General features: G+C 40.4%; 1 protein-coding gene across 2 annotated transcripts in view; it reads left to right on the plus strand.

The window, feature by feature from the left end:
• cntn5 (contactin 5) overlaps positions 1 to 27,266 on the plus strand; it is a 315,250-nt gene that overhangs the window by 147,723 nt on the left and 140,261 nt on the right. For both annotated transcript variants that reach the window (XM_084123899.1, XM_084123900.1), the window contains exon 3: positions 24,373 to 24,576. In XM_084123899.1, the coding sequence (XP_083980025.1) occupies positions 24,373 to 24,576 (204 nt within the window). The remainder of the gene's footprint in view (positions 1 to 24,372; positions 24,577 to 27,266) is intronic.

A 27,266-nucleotide genomic window follows, 5' to 3' on the forward strand; every position in this document is an offset into this window, starting at 1 on the left:
AGCATGTTATTTGCTTTTAAGCTGTTTAAAACATATTTTGTAGATGTTGTATGGGTTATGCCATCACGTTGTCATGGCAACAATATATTTTAAGTATTTTAACTATTGTAAGTTTCCAGCTGTATACAAATTGTGGAAATAACAAATACCTATAAATACAAATGAGTTCACCCTGCAATAGGTCACTGGTGCATGTTAGCACATGTTCACACACATTCATCTCCTGAGAGGAGGAGGGTTTGTGTTTGCTTTCGACGCTTTGCTTGCGTGGGCGAATGCGGTGTCGAAGTTTCTGAGTATAATAACTTGTGTTTGTGATCAAAGCTTAAATTGTTGTGAGAAATTAGTGTAAACGAAGGGAAAGCAGCTGTGCACTCATCATCAGGGCAAAGATAGAGGCAGCCGTCTGTTGCTGCACTTCCAAACCAATCTTTTTATCTCATTTGAGGTTTTAGCAATTACATTGACGTGCGCTAGATAACGTTCCTTTCATTTTATTTGAACATCTTTGCATGTGAAATTGAGGCAGCAAAACATGGTTGAAATGCGCATTGCTGCCTGGTTTTCACATCTTATTGAAGAAATACAATCTGCCTTGTTTTGTTCCTCATCCAACCACATGTCAATTTTCTGTCAGATTGTCAATGGGTCTAAAAGTACTCATCATTTCAAACCCATGCAGTAAACATCGGAGCACCACTCTTTCACTCTATAGTGTGGTTTAAATATTAAATGCAGGCTAGATGGAATATAGATGTGTGGAGTGGTTTAAGTGATGTATGAAATCATTTCCACCAAGGGCAAAAAAGTCACAGAGTTTATTGCGCATCCATTTTTTAGTCAAGACAAGAATGAAATATTAGCATGCTAAGCACACCAGGGTTGGCTGTGAATGAGCAGTGTACAGAAAGCCAAAGCTTGGAGATGACATTTGGACACCATATACAGCTGCATAAGCCTCCCAAAACTGCTTTGTCAAAGCATGAAGTGCCAACATGGATCTTTCGCTTAGGGATTGATTTGGTTATGTTGATTAAGGGTGAAGTAAGAATCTACTGGAATCGATCTGAGCTTAATCATTTCTAGTTTCAAAGTAAATGATTCACAGAACACCTTGTAAAAATGAAATAGATTATTCTCTTTCTGGATTTTGGTTGGTCAGTACAGCAACGGATATCAAATGGATTATTTTTTGATGTTGGTTTTGTGGGAGCTTGACAACTATTGTCATTATGAAGTTGCATTGAGCAATGAAAAGATCTTCCAAAGATGTATTTAAAAATATATATATATATATGACTGAACTGCCCTTTGGACAGATAGATAGACCACATTTGATACATTTTCATTTCGTATCTGGGCAGGTTATGAATTCATCTACATGCTTTGAAGCTCAGGACAAAGGCTGGCTTTAGTGAGATATCAGCCTTGTGAGGGGGGTTTGCATATGATCTATGGATTCCTCTATTCATAATGATACGCCACTGAATAAACGGTCTCCAGTATAATCAGGCTCAGTCAATATAATCTCTCTCAGAAGGTCTTCATTAATCTCGCCTACTATGGCTAATCATGTCCCTGTACTTGAGCTCCCACCAACGTCTCACCTGCTTATGTTTTTTTAATTAATTTGGCACACTGCGGCCCACGGACGGCTGGCTGAGTGGAAACGGGATGGAGTCGATCAAACCCTCTTTAAGCTGGAGTAAATGACACCCAAAATTAAAAGAAAAAAAAAGAAAGAAAATATATATTTGCATAAAAAATAAACCCTGCAGGATTATATATATATATATATATATATATATATATATATATATATATATACCTTAAAATCACTGGTAATACCACCAAATTTGGTGCACACACCAAGTCAAAACCAAATTTCTATGGGAAAAATATATATTCAACTTTTTTTCCCATGATACCACAATTGTTTGATTAACATTTATTTATTTGTTTTAACATTTTATTTAACAGACAACCTATATTTTCAGACGTACAGCACGGATGTAATATAATTCTACAAATCAGATGATTTTCCCCAACAGTTCACCAAACATTTTTTTAAGACATAACAGATAATGTTGCGTGAATACTCGCCAAGACAATTATTTTGAAATACTTTAATTCTGTGCGTTTTTTTTAGTATGTGTATATCGGGATCTGTCAGTCAGTCAGCACGAGTAAGATTGTTTTGTTTACATCAGCATGAGTTTGAGAATCACATTTCATTGGATCAGATTCATGCCATTGAGAATTCACTATGAATATTCACAAAGTTGGAATACTGCGCTTTACAACGATACCAAACTTGTTCTGAGGGGAAGCGCGAGAAGCGAGCAGAGAAAAACGTCTCGGGTTACGACTGTAACCCTTGTTCCCTGAGAAAGGGAACGAGAACTGCGTCGAATGACACTTTGGGGGAACGCCCCTCAGCGTAGCGCCTCTGAAGTATGAATGAAACTAAGCCAATCCTGATTGGTGTTGCGTCATGACGTAATGTGTGACGGCACAAGCGGAAGCTACAAAAGGACGCCGGCACACAACAGAGATAGCCTTCTGTGATGAAGCAAGCGCTCCCAGGCAGGGGGAGGCGTGGCGAAGGGACGCAGTTCTCGTTCCCTTTCTCAGGGAACAAGGGTTACAGTCGTAACCTGAGACGTTCCCTTTCGAGGGAACTCAAACTGCGTCGAATGACACTTTGGGGGAACGAGTACCCACTATGCCACAACGAGCCCTGCCTGTCCTAGTGTGAAGCTGCGCACAGGCACACTTAGGACGAGAGCACGAGGGTGCCAGGTGTCGATGGAATGTCCAGGCTGTAAAATCTAATAAAAGTGTGAGGGGTGGCCCATCCTGCTGCATCGCAGACCTCCTGGATCGGGGCCCCTGAGAGGAGGGCTCTAGAGGACGTCATGCCTCTGGTAGAGTGAGCCCTCACGGCCAGAGGTGAAGGCAAATTGCGCACCTGGTAGGCCATAGATATAACATGGACAATCCAGTTGCTAATGGTCTGTTTAGAAGCAGGAAGCCCTTTCTTGGGCGACCCGAAACACACTAACAACTGGTCTGACTTCCGCCATGAGGAGGACCTCTGGATATATATTTTGAGAGCTCTGACAGGGCAGAGCAGGTGAAGTCTCTCCTCATCCGCCGTCACGTGAGGTGGAGGATGAAAAGCCTGCAGAACCGTAGGCCGTGCCACATTAGATGGCACCTTGGGCAAATAGCCCGGCCTAGGATGTAGGATGGCTTTGATGTTGCCTGGAGCAAACTCCAGGCACCCGTTAGATATAGAGAGTGCCTGGAGATCTCCTACCCTCCTCAGAGAAGTAATGGCCAACAAAAAAAACACCTTTAGGGAAAGGTTCTTGGCCTCAGCCGACTCCAGTGGTTCGAAGGGGGCCTCAACCAACCCTTCGAGAACCACCGCCAGGTCCCAAGTGGGAACCCTGGTACGAGCCGCAGGTCTCATCCTCCAAGCCCCACGGAGGAAACGTACGACCAACTGCTGTCTCCCCAGAGGCCCATCACTCAGAGGAGCGTGGAAAGCCGAAATGGCCGCCACGTACACCTTGAGAGTGGACGGGGTAAGACCAGCCGAGAAGCGATCTTGGAGGAACTCCAGCACTGAAGCCACTGGGCAGTTAACTGGGTCCACCTCACGCTCTCTGCACCATACGGTGAAAACATTCCATTTTAGGCCGTACAACTTCCTCGTGGAGGGAGCTCTAGAGCTGAGTATGGTCTCCACTACTCCTGCTGACAGGCCGGCCTCTCGGTACTGTGCCCCCTCAGGAGCCAGACCCACAGTTTCCATAGTTCTGGCCGAGGGTGAAATATTGAGCCCTCTGCCTGAGTCAGCAGGTCCCTCCTGATGGGAAGCTCCCATGGAGGGCCGTCCAGGAGTAATATTATGTCTGAGAACCATACTCGGGCCGGCCACAACGGGGCTACCAATAATAGACTGATCCCGTCGCGACGAACCCTCTCTAGAACTCCCGGGAGCAGAGCAATCGGGGGAAATGCATACAGACGCAGCCTCGGCCACGTCTGCACCATGGCATCCAACCCCAGTGGGGCTGGATGTGTGAGGGAGAACCACAGTGGACAGTGAGTCGTCTCTCGAGACGCGAATAGATCCACTTCCACTGGGCCGAACCTCTGACATATTGACTCCACCACCTCGGGATGGAGTCTCCATTCCCCGGGCCTCAGCCCCTGCCTCGACAGGATGTCTGCTCCCTGATTCTGATTCCCTGGGATGTATGTTGCTTTGAGAGACAACAATTTCCCCTGGGACCACAGGAGGATCTGATGCGCCAGTCTGCATAGAGGGCGAGACCTCAGACCCCCTTGATGGTTTATATAGGCCACCACCGACATATTGTCCGTCCTCACAAGGACGTGATGACCCTTGAGGTCCGGCAGGAAGCTCCTCAGAGCTCGGGACACCGCCAACATTTCCAGGCAGGTTATATGCCAGGAGGAATGATGGTCCTGCCATAGACCTCTCGTAAAGCGGCCGTCCATGACCGCACCCCAGCCCGTGAGGGAGGCGTCTGTCGAAACGGCCTTCCGGTGACATGACACTCCCAGCACAGGACCTTGGGACAGAAACCAAGCTTTCTTCCACATAGATAGGGAACGAAGGCATCTGCGCGTAACCCTGATCATGCGAAATGGGTTTCCCCTCGGGGAGAACCCCTTGGTTTTCAACCACCACTGCAAGGGCCTCATGTGCAGGAGACTGAATGGAATGATGTTGGATGCTGCTGCCATGAGCCCTAACACTCTCTGAAAATGTTTTACAGTGATGGCCTGGCCTAGCTTTATCCTGGACACCGTGGCCAGGATGGATTCGATCTGTGCAGGAGACAATTGTGCCCGCATCGTGACCGAATCCCACACCACTCCCAGGAACGTGGTTCTCTGGGCTGGTGCCAACACGCTCTTTTTCGTGATGAGTCTCAACCCCAGGCTCTGGATGTGGGCAAGGACGACATCTCGATGCCGAACTGCCAGCTCTTGTGACTGGGCCAGAATCAGCCAGTCGTTGATATAATTGAGGACCCTGATACCCTGAAGCCTCAGCGGTGCTAGAGCTGCATCCATACATTTTGTAAATGTGCGAGGGGAGAGAGCTAGGCCGAACGGAAGAACCCGATATTGGTACGCTTCGCCCCCGAAAGCGAACCTCAGGAACTTCCTGTGAGATGGAAGGATGGAAATGTGGAAGTATGCGTCCTTCAGATCTATCGTGACAAACCAATCCTCGGATTGAATTTGGTTCCCGATGATGGGAATAGTGAGCATCTTGAACCTGAATCTCCTCAGAGACCGATTCAAGTGCCTGAGATCTATTATTGGACGCAACCCCCCATCCTTCTTGGGAACTATGAAGTAGCAGCTGTAAAACCCGGACTCCCTGTCTGGAGGAGGAATACGTTCTATAGCCTCCTTTACCAGCAGAGAATTTACTTCTTGTTCCAATACCCGACTCTGCTCTGGGTCGACTACAGTCCAGACCACCCCGTTGAACTTTGGTGGGCGGGAACCGAACTGCAGTCTGTACTCCTTTTGAATGGTGCGCAGAGCCCAAGGAGAAATATTCGTGAGATTTTTCCATGCATCGAAATACTCTACTAAGGGAACCAGCTTCTTGAGGCTGGCTTCGGGTATTGATCGGGATTCGTTCTTGGCCCCCTGAAGCGGATCTCCGGCAGGGTTCGACCGAAAACGATTTTCGATGTGCGGACGCGAATGCTGCCTGGCCGCAAGCCTGTGGGGCGGACAGTGCAGGGCGCGTTCGCTGGAAACCGATGCGTCCCGAAGCGCACTTGACGGCGGGAAGTCGACATCGATTTCCTGCGGGCTCCACGGAGGAGGCGACCTCGATCGCTCCCCCACGGGTGGGCCCGCCCGCAGAGGACCTAGGCTGGCTAGGACCTCTTTGTCGAAGCCTTTTTCGCCTGCAGGACGGCCCTCAGGTCGCCCTGCTTAGGCTGAGGCTTCGGCTGAGAGCGTCGTCTATGCCCCCAGGCTGTTTGAGGGGGGGCTCTAGAAGTGACGCTCTCTTTTTGTGCCTGTCTGTAGGCGGAGGAGCTGGCGGATGGCTGCGGCTGCCCACTGGGGGCAGGCTTCTTAGGCTTGGAGCGGCGAGGGAGATATTGCCTGAAGGCTGCAGATTGTTTCTTCGCCTCCTGAAACCTGTCGACGATGATGTTAACTGAGTCGCCGAACAGGCCAGAAGGCGAAATCGGGGCATCAAGGAGGAAAGCCCTGTCTTTCTCCTTGATGCCCGACAGATTTAACCATAGGTGCCTCTCCGAGACCACCATTGCCGCCATGGAACGGCCGATAGCACGGGCCGTTTCCTTGGTGACTCGGAGAGACAAATCTGCAGCCTTCCTCAACTCCGCAATATCTTCCGGAGTTGGACCCTCGCCCTCATCAATATCCTTAAGAAGGTCGGCCTGGTACGCTTGTAGTACTGCCATTGTATGCAGACTAGCACCAGCCCGACCCGCAGCCATATAAGCCCTGCCCACTAACGTAGATGTATCACGGCACGGTTTAGTGGGCAGCACCGGGGTTTTTAGGGATGATGCAGACTCGGGGGCCAAATAGGTGGCAAGCGGCTGTTCCACCCGAGGCATCATCCCATAACCGTTCTCTCGCGCCCCCAAGATGTTACTGTAATTCAAAACAGGGGGGTTGGACACGCGAGATGAGTGTGGATTTTTCCACGATTTACACAACTCATTATGCAAATCGGGAAAGAACGGTAAACCCCGATGGCGAGGTTGCTCTCTGTGCTGCAGGAAACGCTCGTCCAACTTGCTTTTAATAAGCGTTTCCTGCCTCTCATGTGGCCAACTGATATTAAGACGGGCCACTGCACGAGAGACAACCTCCACCAGCTCCTCATATGCGGGGACATGGGGTGGCGAGTCATCCCCAAAATCCCTGCCTTCGATGCTGAGCACGTCTACTTCCTCGGAAGCAGACAGCTCAAGCATCGGGCTCTCCACTCGTGCGGAAGAAGCCGCGGGGCGGGCTTCCGCGCGAAGCGGGAGAGCATCTGAACTGGCGGATGAATCACGAGAGCGTGCCTCGGCAGTCTCGGGATCCCCCGCCAGATCCATCTGCGAGCCCCATGAAGAGCGTTGCCGCGCCGCCTCAGCGGGAGCGCAGCACACGGATTGGTAATCTTTCGCAATCCTCACAAGCAGCCCCCTCGAGAGCTGCCCACGCGTGCTGCGCTCCCAAACAGTGTACACACATTCTGTGTGTGTCCCCACCCGTGATGTAACGTGGGCAGGGATGCACACACCTCGTGTAACTGCTTGTGCTCGCCATGATATATATGCTTGTGTTTGACTGATAGACAATACAACATTAAATAGGACAGACAAATGACAGAGAGCACTTTGCTGAAGAACAGAAAGCTATCTCTGTTGTGTGCCGGCGTCCTTTTGTAGCTTCCGCTTGTGCCGTCACACATTACGTCATGACGCAACACCAAACAGGATTGGCTTAGTTTCATTCATACTTCAGAGGCGCTACGCTGAGGGGCGTTCCCCCAAAGTGTCATTCGACGCAGTTCGAGTTCCCTCGAAAGGGAACAACGTTGTTCATGGAAAAAGGAAATGTACTCCTCTCTAAAAACACACAAATAAAGATGCTTTTAGATGTTTAATTTGCTATTTGGCGCGTTGGGATCGCTAGACGAGAGCTTAATGAAGAGATTTTTGCGAAAACCTAAAAATAACTGTTAATAGAATTTCAAATTTTGATCAGAACACAGTTAGTATGACTCATTTGAGCTGGTTGATTTAATTAACCATCAGGTCTTATGTCCCCAATCATGAGCACAGGTTACAAAAATATATCATAAAAGAGAAATGTAGTTGTAGCCTAATTATTTTTAATAGGCATGTTCTTTTTTTCATGGTGTTTTTCTTTCCCATAACTTTCCATTACAGTATATTGAGTAGAAATAGTTTTTCAAATGTAAAGAGACTCTGCAACTATATCTGTAGCCACGCTGTAACTCGGCAGCTGTGAAGACTTCATTTCAGTTTGCTTTGGCCCTAGTCAGGTGTTGGATATAGGGTTGTCAGGGGTTATTGCCTATAGGATAAAGCCGAATTTTGACAAGTGTTTGCACTTGTCAGCTGCAGCAGCAGAATCCCCCCCCCCCACCCCACCCAAAAAAAGAAGAAAAAAAATGATTTTTTTATCATTGCAAGCCCCACTGTAAGGCCTCAGATACCCAAACAACAGCTTTCCTCTGTCTATTTCATAAATGGGACCAAAAAGTCATAATTAAATCGTAGAGTATCTTTTTCACCATGTGACGTTGACTAATGCGTCTTGTCCTTTCAACCCCCATAAACGCATTTGCATTATTAAATTCAACGTGGCTGGCATACATTAAAGTCACTCCATTTTGTGTCTGAAATTTATATCTCCAAAGGCGTGATATGAAATGAGAAAGCCATAGAGAGCAGTCAGGCTTTTCAAAGCCAGCACACTGTGGTTAGTGAAGAGCATTTTATAACCTTTGGGAAAAGACCAGTGGTGGAGCATAGGAGAAAACCTTATGGATATTTAAAGTTAATAGCTTAAATGGAAAACATAAAAAACAAAACTATTGTAGCTGAATGGCCATCATTTCATTGCTGAAACAAGCAAGTTTCAGCAATTCTGCACCATGTTCTACGATCGGTGAATAAACTTAAAATAATACAAAGTTTTGAGAATCAAAATTCTCAGAATTCAAAATTCTGTCATCAGTTATTCAAATTAATTTCACTTTAAACCTGTATGACTTTCTTTCATGAAACATTATTGTAGAACTTTAGATATTTTATAAGAACATAGTGCAGGGGACCACTTTATACATTTTTATGGTGTTTTTTTATTTTATTTTTGAAGCTTTTAAGCTCCAGTCCCCATTCATTTTAATTGCATCAAAAGAACATAGCACTGGAAGTATAATTTGGTTTAGCTAGTTGTAATTCTTGAGCAAACTACATGACCTCGTCTAAACGGTCACTTTTGGCTGAATGCACAGACTAAGAACAGAGGACTTAATTCAGCAAGGAGCTTTTTGCATTTCTTTATTCATTCTTTTGCAGACTTTTTTTGTGTCCGTTTAAATCCCCAAACACCAACATCTTTGAAGGCTTGACAGTCTGTGTGGTTGCATCATACTCATTTCTGTTGTTTTCTTTCTTTCTTTTTTTTATGCAGTCTGAAACTGTCACCAACAACAGGTGGACTCTGTGTACGTCGACAGACAGAAGTCTTTCATCAAACTTTTTTGTGGTGTGCAAATGCCTAGAATATCCACCCGTTATATAAACAAAACATATTTGATGCATAATTGACTGTGAGTTATAGCTGCGTTCACAGCTAATTGAGCGTTAATCAATGCGCGTTTTAAACATCATTGATGTTGTATCTTCACAGTGCTGTTTAATTAAAGTAAAACATAATCATAGATGTACAGTAAATCGCAATTAATGCAATTAAAAGTGAGGTAATTGTTTGAAGAGTTTTCAGGTTGCACTTTATTTCGATAGTCCACTTTAGACATTCTACTAATCAGGGTTTAAAAAAACAGAGAGAGAGAGAAAAAAAAACAAAAAAACAATCGGTTCACTCCGAGCAGGATCATTATTTTAACGTTTCTGTTCATGTGTTCCTTCTGTAACATTAACGTTCGGAAAACAATACAGCCTATGCATTGCACTTCATCTTTTATAACAAATGTTTTAAACGACAGGAAAAACTGAGCGCCCACATAGCTACACTAAACTTTGTAACCTGTAAATTGATGAAAACGTAATGCGATGCACTCGTAATGTGAAAACACAAACCTCCGACATTCGCTGGTGAAAAACCTTGTAGCTTCATTTGAGTTTGATTTTGGTAAAATGTTAATAATATACCAACACATGCAAGTTTCTGACCACAAAGCATAGTAGCGGTTCGCTAGCAATTTTCACTGGTTTCAAAACACTCCACACTGGATTACCTGCCATTCATTTTCACTTAATTGTAGCCTAATGCTTTTGGTGACATATCCATGAAAAACTCCTCTATCCAAAAGCTAATGTCTTAGCATACCTTGACAACTGAGTGCAGGCATTTCACATGGATGCGTCAACGTCACATTTGCATAGGCTGTACTATTGGAACTCATGATTGGTTGACTGCCAAAAAAAAAATAAAAAATAAACAAAATGAAAAATGATCCGGTTCATGGTAATTTCAAGTAAGTGTTAATGTTCGGAACGATTAACTTGATTTCGATTTTGTTTTGTTCCCGTTAAAATTCTATTCATTTCGTTGCTTTTGTTCCTTGAACTGGTTTAGAGCCCTGCTACTAATTATAAGTAACTTTGCAACTTAATGTCAAATAACTCTCATTAATTTGCAACTATGCAAACGAACTCTCATTAGAGTATTAGTGAACTGTTAGGGTTAGTAGAGTAGTTTGGGGAGCATCAAAATAAAGTGTTAGCAGATATTAAGCAGACAGTCTACTACTAATTTCTGCTTTGTACTTGAATGGTGATAATTTCTACAGTAATAACTTTTTGTGTAGATGGCAATGATTTATGTCTGGTTACTCACTGCTGAGAATGCACAATGAGTTGAATGAGGCCAAACATAAATATACAAATATATTGAAAGGTGGTTTATGTAATTTATGTTCTCTTAAGTGCAGAAACTGTAGGTATTCCATAGATTCATTCCCTCTTTTTGGCATTTTTGCATTTTTATGGCCCTGTCCCAAATCGCACCCTAAACACATTGCAGTCTTCCTATGAGTCCACACTTTCACGACATAATACCGCTTTGATTGTAAGGTTGAGATTCGGAGCTTGCTTCATCGACCATGAGGGTGAGTAAATGACGACAGAATTTTCATTCTTGTGTGATCCATTTAAATAGCCAGTTTAAATTGAAGTTATTATTTTATTTTTATTTTTTCTTGTATATTACATCAGAAAGATTTCATAATTAACAGCTAAGTTTCCTTAGATCTTGTTGGACTGGTGAATAATTTTTTTGTTTTCATAATACATCAAACGGTTTTATTGCAAAAGATAAGGGGTTACTTGGATATTTTATGATATGACCCTATACAGTAGACATATAGATGGATTACTTTTACAGTAACAAACATATCACTTGTCACACATGTATTGCTTTCAATAGGAGAGTGTCAGAAATGTTTTATTTTTTTATTTTTTATTTTTCAAATTATGTTTTTAACAATCTCAAGGATATCTTGAATCTTCAAATTGAACTTGAATCATCCATGCATATTCATCTGAGTATATCATGTATTCCAGCTATGGAGGCACAGCATCTGTCTGTAACTCCCCAAGACTATTTATCCTTTAATGCGACTGCAATACATTTTCCACAGGAAAATCAAAGTGAGTCTCTCAAGAGAGTGAAGAGAGAGAATTTACTAGTCTGTAAAACAGTTAAAGTTATATGAGAAAACAAATTAATCAACCAATACTAGATTAAAGACTGAAAGGAAACTGCTTGTCAGAATTACAAATAGCAATCAATGAGGATTCAGACATAAACAGAAAGATCGCTTATAACCAGTTAATCAAATTTAATTAATGTATAATTTACTTCATTAATTACGCTCGCTTACTCACGTTCAAAGCTTCATTAAAAAGATAAGAAAAACATGGAAAACATCTGTATTATATTTATTCCACCAAAAATCTGTTCAAATGCATCATTTAGTTTTAATATAAATATAATATTAATACAATATTTATTTTTATAATATTATATTATATATATATATATATATATATTTTTTTTTTTTTATATATATATATATATATATTTTATTTTTTTTATATATATATATTTTTTTATATATATATATATATATTATAAAATGCATATTATATACATAATTTTAAATGTATTCCAAATATATATTATACAAATTGCAAATAAATATGCCATTATATATGTAATTAAAATAATTACAGTAAGTATATTGACTAACAAGGCATATTCCAATTCCATGTGTGTGTGTGTGTGTGTGTGTGTGTGTGTGTTATTATTATTAGTGTAACTTAGTAAATTACTGTAACGTTCCACCATCTAGCTTTAAAATGAACATGACTATATGTGATACAATTTCCTACAAGGGATCAAAAACACAATTTGAAATTCTCCTACAGATGCAATCTAATGAATGGTGTCAACATTATAATCGATCACATTGTCAGAAATTAATTATAAGTCAGCTGGTATTATTGGGACCATGGAAAGACATACAGTACAGTAAAGTCTCCAAAGGCCTTAAAAGATTTTTCTAGAGCTATTGATTACCACAGTCAAACATTTCTACTCGTCCCTCATTAACAACAGTAGCCTTACATAATAATAATAATAATAATAAAACTGACAGAGTGAGAGGTAGGGTTTAGAAGCAGATTTTTTTTTAGCTTTAATTTTTGTTAATTCACTTACATATTTTCTTAAGTTAATGAAACTTTACCAGTAGTAATTCAGCTAACCCTGCTGAAATATGCTTAATGGGACCAGCGAGGGATGGTGGGTGCTGGTTTGCTGGTCACCAGCACTAGCTCAGCTTTTCCTGAGAACAGCATTATAATGCTGGTCCACCAGCAAGACCAGGGTTCACCAATCTCGGTCCTGGAGGGCCGCTGTCTTGCAGAGTTTAGCTCCAACCAGCTCCAACACACCTGTTTGAAAGTTTCTAGTATGCCTAGTGAGACCTTGATTAGCTGGTTCAGGTGTGTTTAATTGGGGTTGGAGCTAAACTCTGCAGGACAGCGGCCCTCCAGGACCGAGATTGGTGAACCCTGAGCAAGACCAACACGTCCTCACTCTCAACTCGTCACCAACTGATGCTTGGTCACGACCCCTCATTTTTTCGACGTGCAGGCTACTCAATTGCTTTCATTGATAAACCTTTGGCATCATACAAAGACGGAATGGGCACTGGAATTTTATCGTCATGATGAAATTTTGCCAGTATATTGGGGTCTGATTTTCAGTGTATCTTTTGAATGAGAAATGACTGCGTGCGTTCATGGTGCGGAATCATTTCTACTATTAAAACATTAAGTTCCACTCTGTTTTTCACATAAAGAGATCATATGCCTTCAGAAGACTTGGAATGCAACAAGTGACTTTGACTATACCTGTGACTATACTTTTATTTGCCCGTGTTTGTGTTTTATATTGTTGAGAAATGGGTGGGGTTAGTGGAGTGGGGTTATATTATGTTCCAAAATATGAAAGTAAATAATTGATTCCATTACAAATTCAAATAATTAAATGTGTCTTGATCTGACACATAAGGCAAACAACTGAAAGCAATGGCATACCCTGCACTTCAAAAAACGATGTGAAAGGGGTACCTGTACGTTAAAGAGAGGGTTTCTGACCAAGCGTCAATATGTGAGTTGGGCACTATACCAGCATAAACTAGCCTGGAGCAACATAAAATTCATACAGAGTTATGCTGGGTTTTTCATCTAGACGAAACACCATGAAAACCTTCAGTTTTTTTATTCCAGTATGTGCATACTTTTCTTGTAGGAGACTTTTGTAGGACATTTCTTGTGGTTATGCATTACTTTCTGTCTTTGTTTATCGATTTCATCAATTTGTGGTCTGAAAAGTAGTAGTAGTCATATTGCCAATAAAGTTCGATGTAAACATGTTTGAATTGACTGTCAGTGGGATGTAATCTTTGAGAAGAGCTTTGGCTGAGTGACTGACTGTTGTAGCCTCAGCAGGAACAGCTTCCACCCATCTAGAAAAGCTGTCAACAATCATCAAGACTGTCATGTATCCTTGACACCTTGGAAGGGAAATGTAATTCACCAGTAGTTGTGAAAAGGAGGTGCAAGTGTCTGAAGAAGTGGCAGTCATTCTATATTTCCCACATTCGCTCCTCAGAAGGCCAGATGTCATGCAGTGTTTGTAAGGCAGTGATATATTTATGTTCCTGAGATAATCTGGTTATGATCTAAACCTCTAACCATATGTATTAACCCTGTAAAAAAAAAAAAAAAAAAACCTGTAAATTCACCCTAACCTATAAAAGAATCTTTCACACAAAAAAATTAGTTAAAAAAAAAAAAAAACTTTTAGATAAAATATTAATGTTTGCATAATACACTGATATTTTATTTACTATATATATATATATATATATATATATATATATATAGCAGTATCAGACTGCAGTGAGATATTTATAGCAGTATCAGACTGCTTACATATAAATGCATGTAAATATCAGTTGTCAATCTATATCTCCAAATAATATATCTTAGTAAGATGATATGTAATGCTTAGTTTATGATCAAAGCTCTGTAGTTTTTATTGTGGGGGGACAAAACATATAATGCTATGCAATACAATGATGGGAGATGTGCAAATAAACATTCCTCAAAAGCCTGATGTATTATATTTGATACTCACATTAACAGAATTTATAATTGAGTAAATCTAAATTGCATTAGTCCAGCAAGTGTTCATCTTGAAATATCACTTACAAAATGAATGTTATTCTTATGTTTACTTTATGAAAATCAGTAAAGATTTCACAGCAAAATGAAACATGCACCACCTGCTGAAGGGGGACGGTTTTAGAATTATACTATAAGGCTTTTTACTTGCTAAAAAAGTACAAACTATCAATCAGACGACAGAAGGCATGTAGTAGATTGTGTACAACAGTTTTTTTCAGAGCCGTTTTGTATCATGTTGATAGTTTAGAGGACTTTGAAAAAAATCTAAATATTGTATAAAATGTGATTCATTAGGTGTTATGGGGTTAAACTTAATGATTTCAGCAAAAACCTCTAAATTTATAAATGTATTGAATAAACTAAATATGAAATCAATCACAAGTAAATTGATTATGTTATTCTCTGTCTTTTTTAGTCTTTTTAGTTTCACTTTACTTGGTAAGGGAAAAGACACATGACTACCTTCAAATATTCTTGAAATATCATCTTGATTTACGCCTCTTTGATGTCTCAGATGTCTGTGCCAATGAACGTCTGTCTGTGTCAACACAGTTATGTCAGTTACGACTTGACTGGTTTTCATCCTTGCAGTTTCCACGGCTTTCGGCAATGTTATTTTCGGGGTGAGCTTTGGATATAAAACTGCTGTGTACTTTTTTAGATGTCAAAATTAGGGCTGTCAGTTTAGTTAATTTAGTTTTCTAAAAAACTTTGGGCCCTAGTTTAACGATCTAAAACGCAAGTATCAAACGCGAAACGTAAGTAACTTCGTGGGCAAATCTAAAATGGGTTGGTCTGAAGTAGCTACATTACTCATAGGTGTGGTTTGGACATAACGTACAATAAACCAATCAGAGCGTCATCTCACATTCCCTTTAAAAGCAGGCGCGCTTGTTCCATGGCGGATTGCTATTATAACAGTGGATTTGCCAGACGCACGCCAGGAGCGGCTCACAGCCGAGGAGACCGACGTTCTCGTCAGGGCCGTAAAAGACAGAGAAGCGACATTGTATGGGGATGGGAGAAACCCACCCAAATTAGCTTCGGTTAAACAGGCGTATAATAATAATGGTAAATGTGTAAGCTAGATTTATGCCTATTTTTTCTCATCTTCATGGACACAAAAAGGATTTCCCTCGTGTGGAATATTTTTCCTTGTAATAATGTATGGTTTGCAAAAATGGGAACTGCTGCGTCTGTGTGTAGATGAGAGAAGCAAAGTGTATGCACGTTGTGCACACGCTACATTATGGCCAAGCATGCGCCCTTAATAGCATCTGAACGCACCCCCGAAAACGCGCCACTGACTTTAGACTAGGTTTTTCCTGGTCAGTGGCGGAATTGTTTTCTGAAACTGCAAAATAGCACCAGGGAACGTTTGCGCCGGAACACGCTTCCTCTTTTCACTGAACCGCCCCCAGGAGCGCAAGTTCATTCCCTAATTTACCGATGTGCGTCTGTCGAGGGAATTAATCATACCCCCTGACCAGTAAACAAGAATTTTAAGCTTGAAATATCACCTTAATGAAAAGCATGTTTTGGCTTGTTTGAAGGGCTGTTCGCATTGAACGCGTGTTTTCAAAAACAGCCGGATGGAACTCTGTGGAATACACAATGCTGGGGTCTCGTAGCAATTTAAAGTTCTTTATCTTGATGCAGCAAGAAACAATGGCATCATATATCTTGTTTTAATATATTACTTCAACAACTATCTTTTTCATTTAAGAAAGAGGGTTAAAAGAATCTTGGAAAACCTGAAAATGAGAGTACATGTCTTTGCAGTATGTAATATTGACAGCTAGCAGTTTTTTTAGTTCGGATAGAATCTGTGATCTCTGACCTCTTTTTCAAAAAACAAAAACATTACCAATCCCATTAATTGTGATAATCTGATGTTTTTCAATTGATTCAATTGATTAATTTGGATTCATATTTTATCAGCTGACAGTCTTACAGTCTTGACATACCCAGTTTATTGTAAAGACTCTCAAGATTGCTGAATTCACAAAGCCAGTTTTTGCTTGTGATGTTTCTCTTTTGATAGTCACTTTGGATAAAAGTGTCTACTAAATGTAGTATAATATAAATGTATTTAAGTCATTTAGATCTCTTTATATCTCCTCAACACCTTCTCTGTGTGTTTCTCAGTGTGTTCTTGTTTATTTAAATCTATAGTTAAAATGGTTTTCAGCTATATGGTTTTACACAAGATCATGAAATTCTATAGCAAAATGGTTTTCAGCTATATGGTTTTACACAAGATCATGAAATTCTATAGCACGAATTGTATTTATCGTGCAATTTATACGCAACAAAAATGTTTTTACGTGCACGTGATACGCACTGTAAACCCCTTGGGTAGGATTAGTGGTGTGGAGTATGTGTGTATTACACACCATAAAGTGCGTATCATATGCACGCGAAATCTTATGCATGTAAAAACTTTTTTTTTGCATATAAATTGCACAATAAATACAATTTGTGCTATAGATACGCACTTTCATGAGATCGGGTGGGTTTTAATGGGGTCATGTCATGAAATATATATATAAGCTTTTTGACAAAATAATGGTGACACATGGGTGACAAATGAAGCTTAATTCTGGAGGTCCGGTGGCTCTGTTATAGTATGTTGTGGAGGGCATTTTGCTGGCATGGTTTGGGTCCACTTGTTCCCTTAAAGGGAAGGGTCACTGCAAATCAATGCACAGCTGTTGTGATCACCTTTATCCTATGATGAAACATTTTAATCCTGGTGGGAGTAAACAATGCCTTCATTCATAGGGCATAAGGGGTCATTGAATGATTTGATGAGTAAGAAAATGAGGTGAATCATAGGCTATGGAATTTGCAGTCACCAGCTCTCACCCAGTTTAACACCTATAGAAGATTTTGGACCAACATTAGACTGCACCCTCAACAATCATCCTCAAAACTCCAAATAAAGGAATATCCTTTGGGAGTTCCAGAGACTCAAGAATCAATGCCAATGCGTATCGAAGATGTTCTAAGATACAAGTGTGTGTTGTCAGCTCTACCTATTTAGTCTTTAGAAACTTGAACCTTTATAGTGATGTTGCAAGGAGAATGTTGGATAGATGTTCTTTAAACACGAAAACAACTAACAATAAGAGTAAAACTGACTCTGTTGGGTACACAAACCTTGATAAACATGATCTGTGAGGCCTCAGGTTCTGAACGCTTGGAACTCCTGCAGAGTTCAGTTCCAACCTTGCTCCACAGCACCTGTCTGCAGTCCCTGAAGGTCTTCATTTTCTGGGCTGTATTTCTCAAAAGCATCATGAGCCAAGCTGATCGCTGAGACCATTGTGGCAACAATGCTTACAATGCTTTGGGGAAATACAGCCCTGGTTTAGGTTTGTTTGATTAGGATTGGAAATGAACTTGGCAGGAAGGTAGACCTTCAGGAACCGGATTGGGCACCGTTATATCTGAATGTTCAAAATGTGCAGTTTTTTAAAAATGTTTTTAAAAAGTTTTTCTTGGTTATGTAAGAAATAATTGACTACAGGCCATTGAGTTATTTAAAAAAAAAAATGCTCACCTGAGGTGGTAATGTGACCACGACTGTGCGCATTATTTTCTAATAATTAAATGGCCCGGAGTCAGTTATTCCACTTATAATATCACATCCCATGTGTTGTATAAGTCTTCTAATGAAATATTTAGTGGTCATTTAGTGGTCAGAAATGGCACAATTTATCAAGACCTTGAAGCAGATATGAGGGAGAAACACCCAACACCTCATATGTGCCGCTCCCAAGTAAAAGGGGCTTTCCTTTAATAAACTTCACATGACTTTATGGAAGTGGCTGCTTATAATAAACCCACGGAAGTGAGCACTGAGCAGAGAAATCTTACCTGACATTGATGTTAACATTTCTGCGATTTGGTTCTCCTTTATTTTTATTTTTTATTTTTTGTCGGAAACCATCCATACTGAAAGGTACAGCATGTGTGAGATTGGTGCGCAAACAATAGTTCAGGTAGGTAGAAATTCACACAAGGAGAAGCGTTAGGGTTAAGCCGAAAAACAGTAGGCAATTTGCTCTGGATTTTTTATAGAAGGTCTGTGAGAAAAACAGACTTGGCAGATCTTGGACGGGATTCAAATCGCAAATAATGTCTGTGAAACAAAAATGTATCTAATGTCCTCCAAGAAAGCTAGTCCCGTCCGAATAAGGCTTCCCTTATAGCAGTTTAATATTGTAGCCGCATTTCCATTAACCTGCAAATTAAAAACATGCCCAATAGAAACATCCCAAAACATGCAAAAACATGCAAAAACTCCCATATATGGCAAAAACTTTTTTATGCTCGCATGAGGTGGTTTTTCAGTCAAAAAAGAATATTTTGCAAAACTGCAATGGAAACAGTTTTTTTCCGCATTTACAGTTCACCTGGCGTATGTAAAAGTCGATCATTCTTTAAAGATGATGCGGTATGTTTGGCCAGAAGACAAGACAGAGTTCTTTATTAAAGCAACACTAAGGAACATTTTTTACCTTAAAATAATGTTTCCAAAATCGTATCAGTGGTTCATCAAGTCGTAACAGGGAGGCACTTCTGGATTCGCTTTGCGTCCCTATATCTGATATAACCACACTATGCAAGTTTGCCAAACCGGGTGGCGTTTCTGTAGTTCGAATGAGACATAAGAAAACTACAAATTTTACTTGCTTTACGTCAGGGCTCACCAATCTCGGTCCTGGAGGGCCGCTGTCCTGCAGAGTTTAGCTCCAACCAGCTCCAACACACCTGTTTGAAAGTTTCTAGTATGCCTAGTGAGACCTTGATTAGCTGGTTCAGGTGTGTTTAATTGGGGTTGGAGCTAAACTCTGCAGGACAGCGGCCCTCCAGGACCGAGATTGGTGAACCCTGCTTTACGTCAAGCGTTACAATAGTCATTATTTAGTTTTTCTTCGTTTCTGGTGTCACAATACATCATACTTTCATGAAATCATGCAACATACTCTACCTTGTCTGTGGACATCGTTCATTCCAAAGCCGGTGCTAGATAAACAGCGAGTGTGCGTGCGACAGTAGGCTGCGGGTGGCGAAATGATTTACGACAGCGGTAATGGACAATTCCGCTTCCAACCTGTAGGGTGACCGAAGAGGAAAAGTTCCTTAGTGTTGGTTTAAACTCATAAAAGACAAAATAATTGCAAGAATAGGGGAATCTAAACCACAAAGAAATGCCACAATTTATCAAGACCTTGAAGCAGATATGAGGGAGAAACACCCAACACCTCATATGTGCCGCTCCCAAGTATAAAGGGCTTTCCTTGCCATTAATGCTTGGATGACACGCCTACGTCTCCTTCAATTAAAGTCCCCATGAAATCAAAATTGACCCTATTTACTTTGTTAGCGCATATTACTAGTCTTGTGGTGAACAATTAATCCGTGCAAGAAAATATTTTAAAAAAATTTTTTTTACCATGGTAATCTTTAATCAAAATCTGAAAATGCCCCTCCCCTCTGCATTGGAGGACCTTCTCTGATGACGTAGGTTTGAGGAATTGGTTTGGGCAACGCTTAACCACTCCCCTCAAACCGTTAGTCTGCTATGAGCAGAGATGGAGAGGAGGAGCGCTAGAGTAAAACCCTACCCTCTGTTCAATATTCCTTTTCACTGGGAAATACGTCATAACACTGGAGAAAAGTCGTTTGCAACTTCCGGTTCACGGGGACTTTAAAGATAATGGCATGTGCGGTAGCTGGGATAGGCTATACGTAAACCTACCAACATCCGTTGCCACGATTTTTGGAATGACTTATCGCAAGAGGAAAAAATAACGTTTTAGTCGCATAACATTGGTGTCACCATTATATTCAGTTTAGTTTCATTATGATGGACTTTCAGTTTGTTTTCATTCTAATCATCCTCATTCTCCTTTTCCCACTCCTCATTATTAGTTCATTTGTGTCAGCTGTGTCCTATTAATCAGCTTCGTTTGTGTTTGCTATATAAATGGGTCCCTCACATTCATTCTCTGTTAGGTCTACATTGCTTTAGTGTGTGTTGCCCTGCCTGTTTGGTTATTCGTTGTATCTTCTTTAGTAACTTCGTGCTGGAACTTAATCTTCATCTTCTGCCTTCCTGCAACCACCTGTGACAATTGGTTAATGGAAACGCTGTCATTTTGCAATAGTTTTTTATCGACATTTAGAAAATATCACAAAAGTTTTGCGTAAAATTGTAATGGAACGCACGCATATTCTTCCACATTCACTCAGTCCTCACAGCAGGAGTGACTGTGCCACAGTTTTCTGCCGTAAGCTCGCTGTACGAGCTTAGCTCGTTCAAATCCCAATTTTTTTCACAATATTATTTCTTTTTTGCTCTCTTCTTAGTCATCCCAAGGCAGTTTGTTTTGCTCAGAACCTGTAAATGTCTTTGACTTCAAAGACTAAATTTAAGTAGAACTTAAAATGTTCAAAATCCATAACAAACCACCTCATAAACAGTAAAACTGAATGTCTTACACAATGCTACATGCAAGCGGCTTCTGTTGAAGTTTTCAAAAGTATCCCATGAATGTTTAATCACGTACGTTTCACGTGATCCCGATTTAAAGCTCCCAACATAGTAACATCCTCTTTCACATGGATATAAAGAGCTGGATCTGCCTGTCTGGATTCCTCTACTCCTCCCTCTCCCACCCATCTCTTTCACACAATTCTCACTGCTTGCCTCCTCGTTCCCGCTCATCTGTCCATCAAGCATTCACCCAGCCATCCATCTATTCATCTTTCTATTCATCAAATTCAGTAACTGCCTATATTTATTTTATGTGTACACTTTTCTGTTGATTTCTGTGTAGCTGTCTAGACACCTGTCTTCCATTTTTGGATTAGTTTTCTCTCTCTTCTTTAAGCATCTGAAAGCTGAGAGCAACTTTGTTTTTGTTTTTTTGCTTGATTTTCTGTCTAAATGAGAATGCATGCACATTTGTGACAAACTTTTTTTTTTTTTATGGGAGCAAAGGTGCCCTGGGTGTATTTCTTATTCTCCTTGGCAGTCAAAACAGTCTCTAGTTTTGAAGCTACAGTATATTCTGAAGGCACTGGACAGCAAATGTCACATTTAGCAAGTATTAAAAGGGCTGTCTTTAATTAGGACCTCATAAATGTCAGCTCACTTTTTCCTCGAGTGTCTCTCTACACAAATACAGATTTACGTTTTGGGGCGGCTTTAATTTCTAGAGGTTACTTACCCTCTCTCCGGGCGAGACGTTCTATAAACGATTCCGTGCCACGGGAAGAATGAAGCATTTAAGTTGTCATTTGTTGGGCTGTCCTCATTAGTGAGCATCGCATCTGTGAGTTTAGTCAGACGGCTTGATGCGCTGGAGCTTAGTCACTTTGTTGAAGTTCTAATTGCCAACAGCAGAAAAGGGAGATTTCAGCAGGTGTATAATGACTCTTTAATTAAGATATTCAATAAGTCCTTCCTCTTTTGGCACCGTTTTAAACACAAATGGGCAATTTAGAATAATTTGTAGCAATTGTAAATCCACAGCAATGATTGACATGATATAACATAAATATAATTAGCTCTGTGTTTCCTCTGGGTGAATAATAATCAAGGATTTGCTATCTAAATTAATTTCTCTCTGTGTGAGTGGCGTTTGCAATAGAACGTGGCAACATTTTCATGACAATATTTTGCAACTCTAATTTTCTCACGATGAGAAAAAAAAACCTACAACAGGAGAACAAGGTGTCAAACTGTCAGCCTTACTTGTGCCTTGTGTATCACAATGAGATTTCATTAATTTTTATCCTCCAAACAGTGTATTATGATTCAAAGGTTCAGTGTCAGTACGATTTTTTTTATACTTTTATACACCAAGGACACATTAAATTGATCAAAAGTGACAGGAAACACTTTTATAACGTTACAAAAGATTGCATATAAATGCTGTTCTTTTGAGCTTTATATTAATCAAAGAAAACTAAAATCCATCAGTTTCCACAAAAAATTTTAAGAAGCAGAACAGTTTTCAACATAAATAATAATAATAATAATAATAATAATAATAAATGTGTCCTGAGCACCAAATCAGCACACCGTATATACACTTATTTCTGAAGGATCATGTGATACTAAAGACTGGAGTAATGGCTGTGAAAATTCAGCTTTCCCATCACAGAAATAAATAATTGTAGAATTGTTTTTTTAATATTTTTCGGTAATTTATTTATTTATTTATTTATTTATTTTCATCAAATAAATGCAGCCTTGGTGAGCATTAGACACTTTCAAAAACATTGACAAATCTTACCAACCATAAACTTTTGAAAGGTAGTGTACTTGAAAAAAGTATGGAAGCTAAGTTTACATCTTGCAATTCTGACTTTTTATCTCAGAATTGCGTGATATAAACTCGCAATTGTGAGAAATAAACAGTTTTATATGAGTTTTAACACATAAAAATACAGTCCAATTCTAAGAAAAAAAAAGACTGGCTTTTTTCCTCAGAATTGCGAGTTTATATCTCACAATTCTGACTTTATATCTCGTAATTGTGAGATAAAAAGTCACAAATATCTTTTAAAATGTTTTATTCTGTGGCGGAAACAAGCTTCCATAGAAAAGCAATAAAACAATGTCAATATTTTAAAATGACTGTTAATTTCAGTTGTCCTTGACTGCAGTTTGTTTTGTAAGATTAGCAACTAGATAAGTTACTAATGTACTGTAAGTCTGATTGCATTCACACACACACATCATTGTATGAAGGTTTGGGGGTTTGTTCAAATCCTTAACTCTAAACATGAGCAGTACTAATACTGCAAGTACAGACCCTTTCCAAAAAATTAGAATATCATGGAAAAGTTTATTTATTTCCATAATTCCATTCAAAACGTTAAACTTCCATAGACTATAGATTCAGGGCCCACAACTTAAACGATTTCAAGTATTTAGTTGTTTATTTGTACATAATTTGGGCTTCCAGCTCATAAAACCCACAAAAACAGGATTTCAAAAAAATTAGAATATTACATGAAATCACACAGTAATTACACAGTGATACCATGGTCATTGAACCAGGTTTTGGTTCTTTTGGCAGTGTGGGCAGGTGCAAATCCTGCTGGAAAATGAAGTCCATAAAGCTTGTCTGCTGAAGGAAGCATGAAGTGCTCTGGAAATATCCTGGTAGACGGCTGCGTTGAGTGGACAGCACAGTGGACCAACACCAGCCGATGACATGGCTCCCTAAACCAACACAGACTGTGGAAACTTCACACTGGACTTCAAGTATCTTGGATTGTGTGCCTCTCCATTCTTCCTCCAGACTCTGGGAGCTTGGCTTCCAAATGAGATGCAAAATTTGCTCTCATCAGAAAAGAGGACTTTGGTCCACTGTGCTTTATTAAATCCAGAGTCAACACAGCCGTCTACCAGGACATTTCCAGAGCACTTCATGCTTCCTTCATTTTCCAGCAGGATTTGCACCTGCCCACACTGCCAAAAGAACCAAAACCTGGTTCAATGACCATGGTATCACTGTGTAATTACTGTGTGATTTCATGTAATATTCAAATTTTTTGAAATCCTGTTTTCGTGGGTTTTATGAGCTGGAAGCCCAAATTATGTACAAATAAACAACTAAATACTTGAAATCGTTTAAGTTATGGGCCCTGAATCTAAATAAACTTTTCCATGATATTCTAATTTTTTGGAAAGGGTCTGTATATCTTAGAGCCTGGCATTATGAATCGAAATTGTTAAGTATTAAAACTCTCTCTGTTTTATTTTCAGATTTTGCTAGAGCCGTTGCCGCGAGACCCATCTCATACGCTGCAGTGCTGAGGATGAAGGCAGACAGTTCATCGCCATCCTCAATGAGCTCCAGGATGAGGTTAAGGAACAACTACGGAGTGGGATCGCCTAGCCAAGACTGGCCTCCGTTCTCCAGATACAGATACTCAGCCCTCAGCTCACAGGAGGACTACAGGAGTGAAGGTGAGAATGAGGCTGAATCACACAATCCCATGCCAATTCACCCACTCTCACGCTGAGCACTTACAAACTCACTCTCTCTGATCTGTGTTCTCATCACACTGGGGCGAATGAGTTCTGCTTTTACTTCTTACTGACTTTAGAAGTTTGACCTCATAGAGAGTGGTTCAAATACTAATAGGAGTTTGGCAATGACTTGAATATGCCTTTTCTGTTTAGCGCTTTGGACCACGTTTCAATCTAAAAGGCCAGACTTAAAGAGGCCATGTTATGTCCTTTTATTTTTATTTTTTTATTTTTTTAAGGGTCTGCTAGAATAGGTTTTCATGCTTGAATGTTCAAAAAACACATTATTTTTCACATATTTTACATTGTTGCAGCACCTCTCTTCCCAGTCTGTCCATAACTTGTATTTCCTATCTTTATGAAAAGCGCTATGTGCTCTAAATCGGTCGGCTGGATCAGTTGGTTCTGATTGGTCAACCACTTTGAATGTGTTTCGGAAATGTCACACCCTCACCATAACCACGAGCTTCAACACACTATTAACGCAACTCAACCAGGCCTCACCCCTTTTTTTGCGCATGTCTTTGTTGTGATTATTATTTAAATGCAGAATATTGTGACTGTTATGTCTCTCATTTGGACTTTTAAATTTTAATTTGGTTTATTTCCTGTTTCTAGTTTGGAGTCATTTTGGTTCCCCTCGTTACTTCCTCCTCATTTGCACCTAAGTCTTGTTATCTAGTTTTCAGTTGTTTCTCATATTTCAGTATTCATGTGTGTTCTTGTATTTTGGTTTCTTGTTTTCTTGTTCTCCTGCCTTTTGTATTCCCTGTTCTTGTTTTGCTTTTATTATATCTAGGCATTTCTGGGAGTTCAGGCTTACTGATTTAAAGAATAACTCCCTTTGGAGTGGACCTTGTCCTTTGTAACTTTGCAGAGTTCATGCTCAAACAGCAACATTACACACTAAAGAAAAGTTGAAAATGTAAAAAGCATAATAGGTCCTCTTTAACTTGACAGGTAAATGTGCTAGACCAATTGAGCTCTGATGGCACTTAACAGTCATTATTCTTGTAGTAAAAACAAATGCTAGTCAACACAGTATGTAGTGTTTTTGGATGCTAATGTCGACACCTGCAAGACTACCTTGGTCAACCAGCTTTACCAGCTGGGTTTAGCTTGTACAACAGCTAGACCTGTCCCAGACCATCACTAACCAGCAAGGCATTTAGGACCTGATTTGAGTTGTCAGAGCCTAACAGACAAGGGCTGTGTTTTGGAGTCTTGTTAACATTGAAAGTGACCTACACATCTCACCAATGAATCATGTCTCTGTTCAGTTAGAGTTGACGGAGACCCCGGCCAGACGGAAATTGAACAGTGATCATTGAAACATCTCAGCACTTCCCAAACTCCCAGCCTTCTGTCAGCCTGACAACTGATGGATGCTGTTGTCACTGGGAGAAATATATATTCACAAGAGAACGAGAAAGCTGTGTTGTGAAAGAGACCTTTACAAATAAAAAAGAGACCTTTACAAATAAAAAAGATTTTAAAAAGGTTAAAGCTGATCATTAGCTATTCTCACATGGCCAGAGTTTTGACCCGAAGTCCAATTTGCAACTTATTTTGCCCACTTAGACAGGACGAGACTGTCTGACAGATGAGTAAAGCGACCACAGTCTGTGTTGGTTTCATGTTGTTTAGAAATGGGAATATTTCAAATACACGATAGACTGGAACAAAAAGGGGTGCATTCAACGTACAGCACAGCAACATACATGAACGGTTGTACCACTGTCACCAAACAAGAAGACGTTATTGAGTTTGTGTTGTCCTTGGCTGCAGAGAAGTGTTTAAGAGTGCGTTCGTGGTTCAGTAGGAACAGATGAAGAAGTCTGATTGGGTCAGATCAAGGGTCACAGGAACTGTCTCATTCGAGATGATGCAGTCAGTACCGCCATCTTCTCCGGATCACCACACTCCAACGGTTTAGGGGTCACCCAGGAGACAACGGGGGAGCCGGAACAGAGCCGTCACATAAATGAGGTATGCGCCACTTCCTTCGCACACTGTGAGGATGCAGTAATTGTCAGCGAGATGTCTCCTCTCCGTGTAACCTGCACTCTTCAGGTTGTCGTTGAATTGTAGTGCTGAAAAGCTCATGGGGGGTACATAGGGCTGCTGTTTTCCCGGTGAGGCTGACGGATCACAGAGTGCCTCTCAGATGACTGATTTCTCTGACATTATCAAGCTGCTAAATCATAAAACACTCACCGTCACCCCATACTGAGACTACAAGCTGCCTTAGACAAGCTGCACAGCACCGCAGATAGATACATACAACGTCCTCTTCACATACTCTACAGTACCTCTCAGCTGGTACTATTTAAAACTCACAACTTATGTTCACTGCGTAAATTTGCAGTTGCTGATACACAGCTCAGTGTGATCTCGCAGCTGATACAAAAGCGACCTCACAAAAGTTTTAAAGATGAATATTATGAAAGTGTGTGGGCAGCAGTAATTATTCCTTCCTACATCTAAAACACTTTTATTTTCTCATGTATGGCGTGCAGAATAAATAACAGCCTGCTGTATATGACTGAATATACCTGTATGTGTAATTTTTTCTTGTATAGAAAAAAAGTAGACATCCATTGTGCTTTAGATGTTTTTTATTAGAC

The sequence above is a fragment of the Abramis brama genome (assembly GCF_963993115.1).
Source record: "Abramis brama genome assembly, chromosome: 9".
Lineage (NCBI taxonomy): Eukaryota > Metazoa > Chordata > Actinopteri > Cypriniformes > Leuciscidae > Abramis > Abramis brama.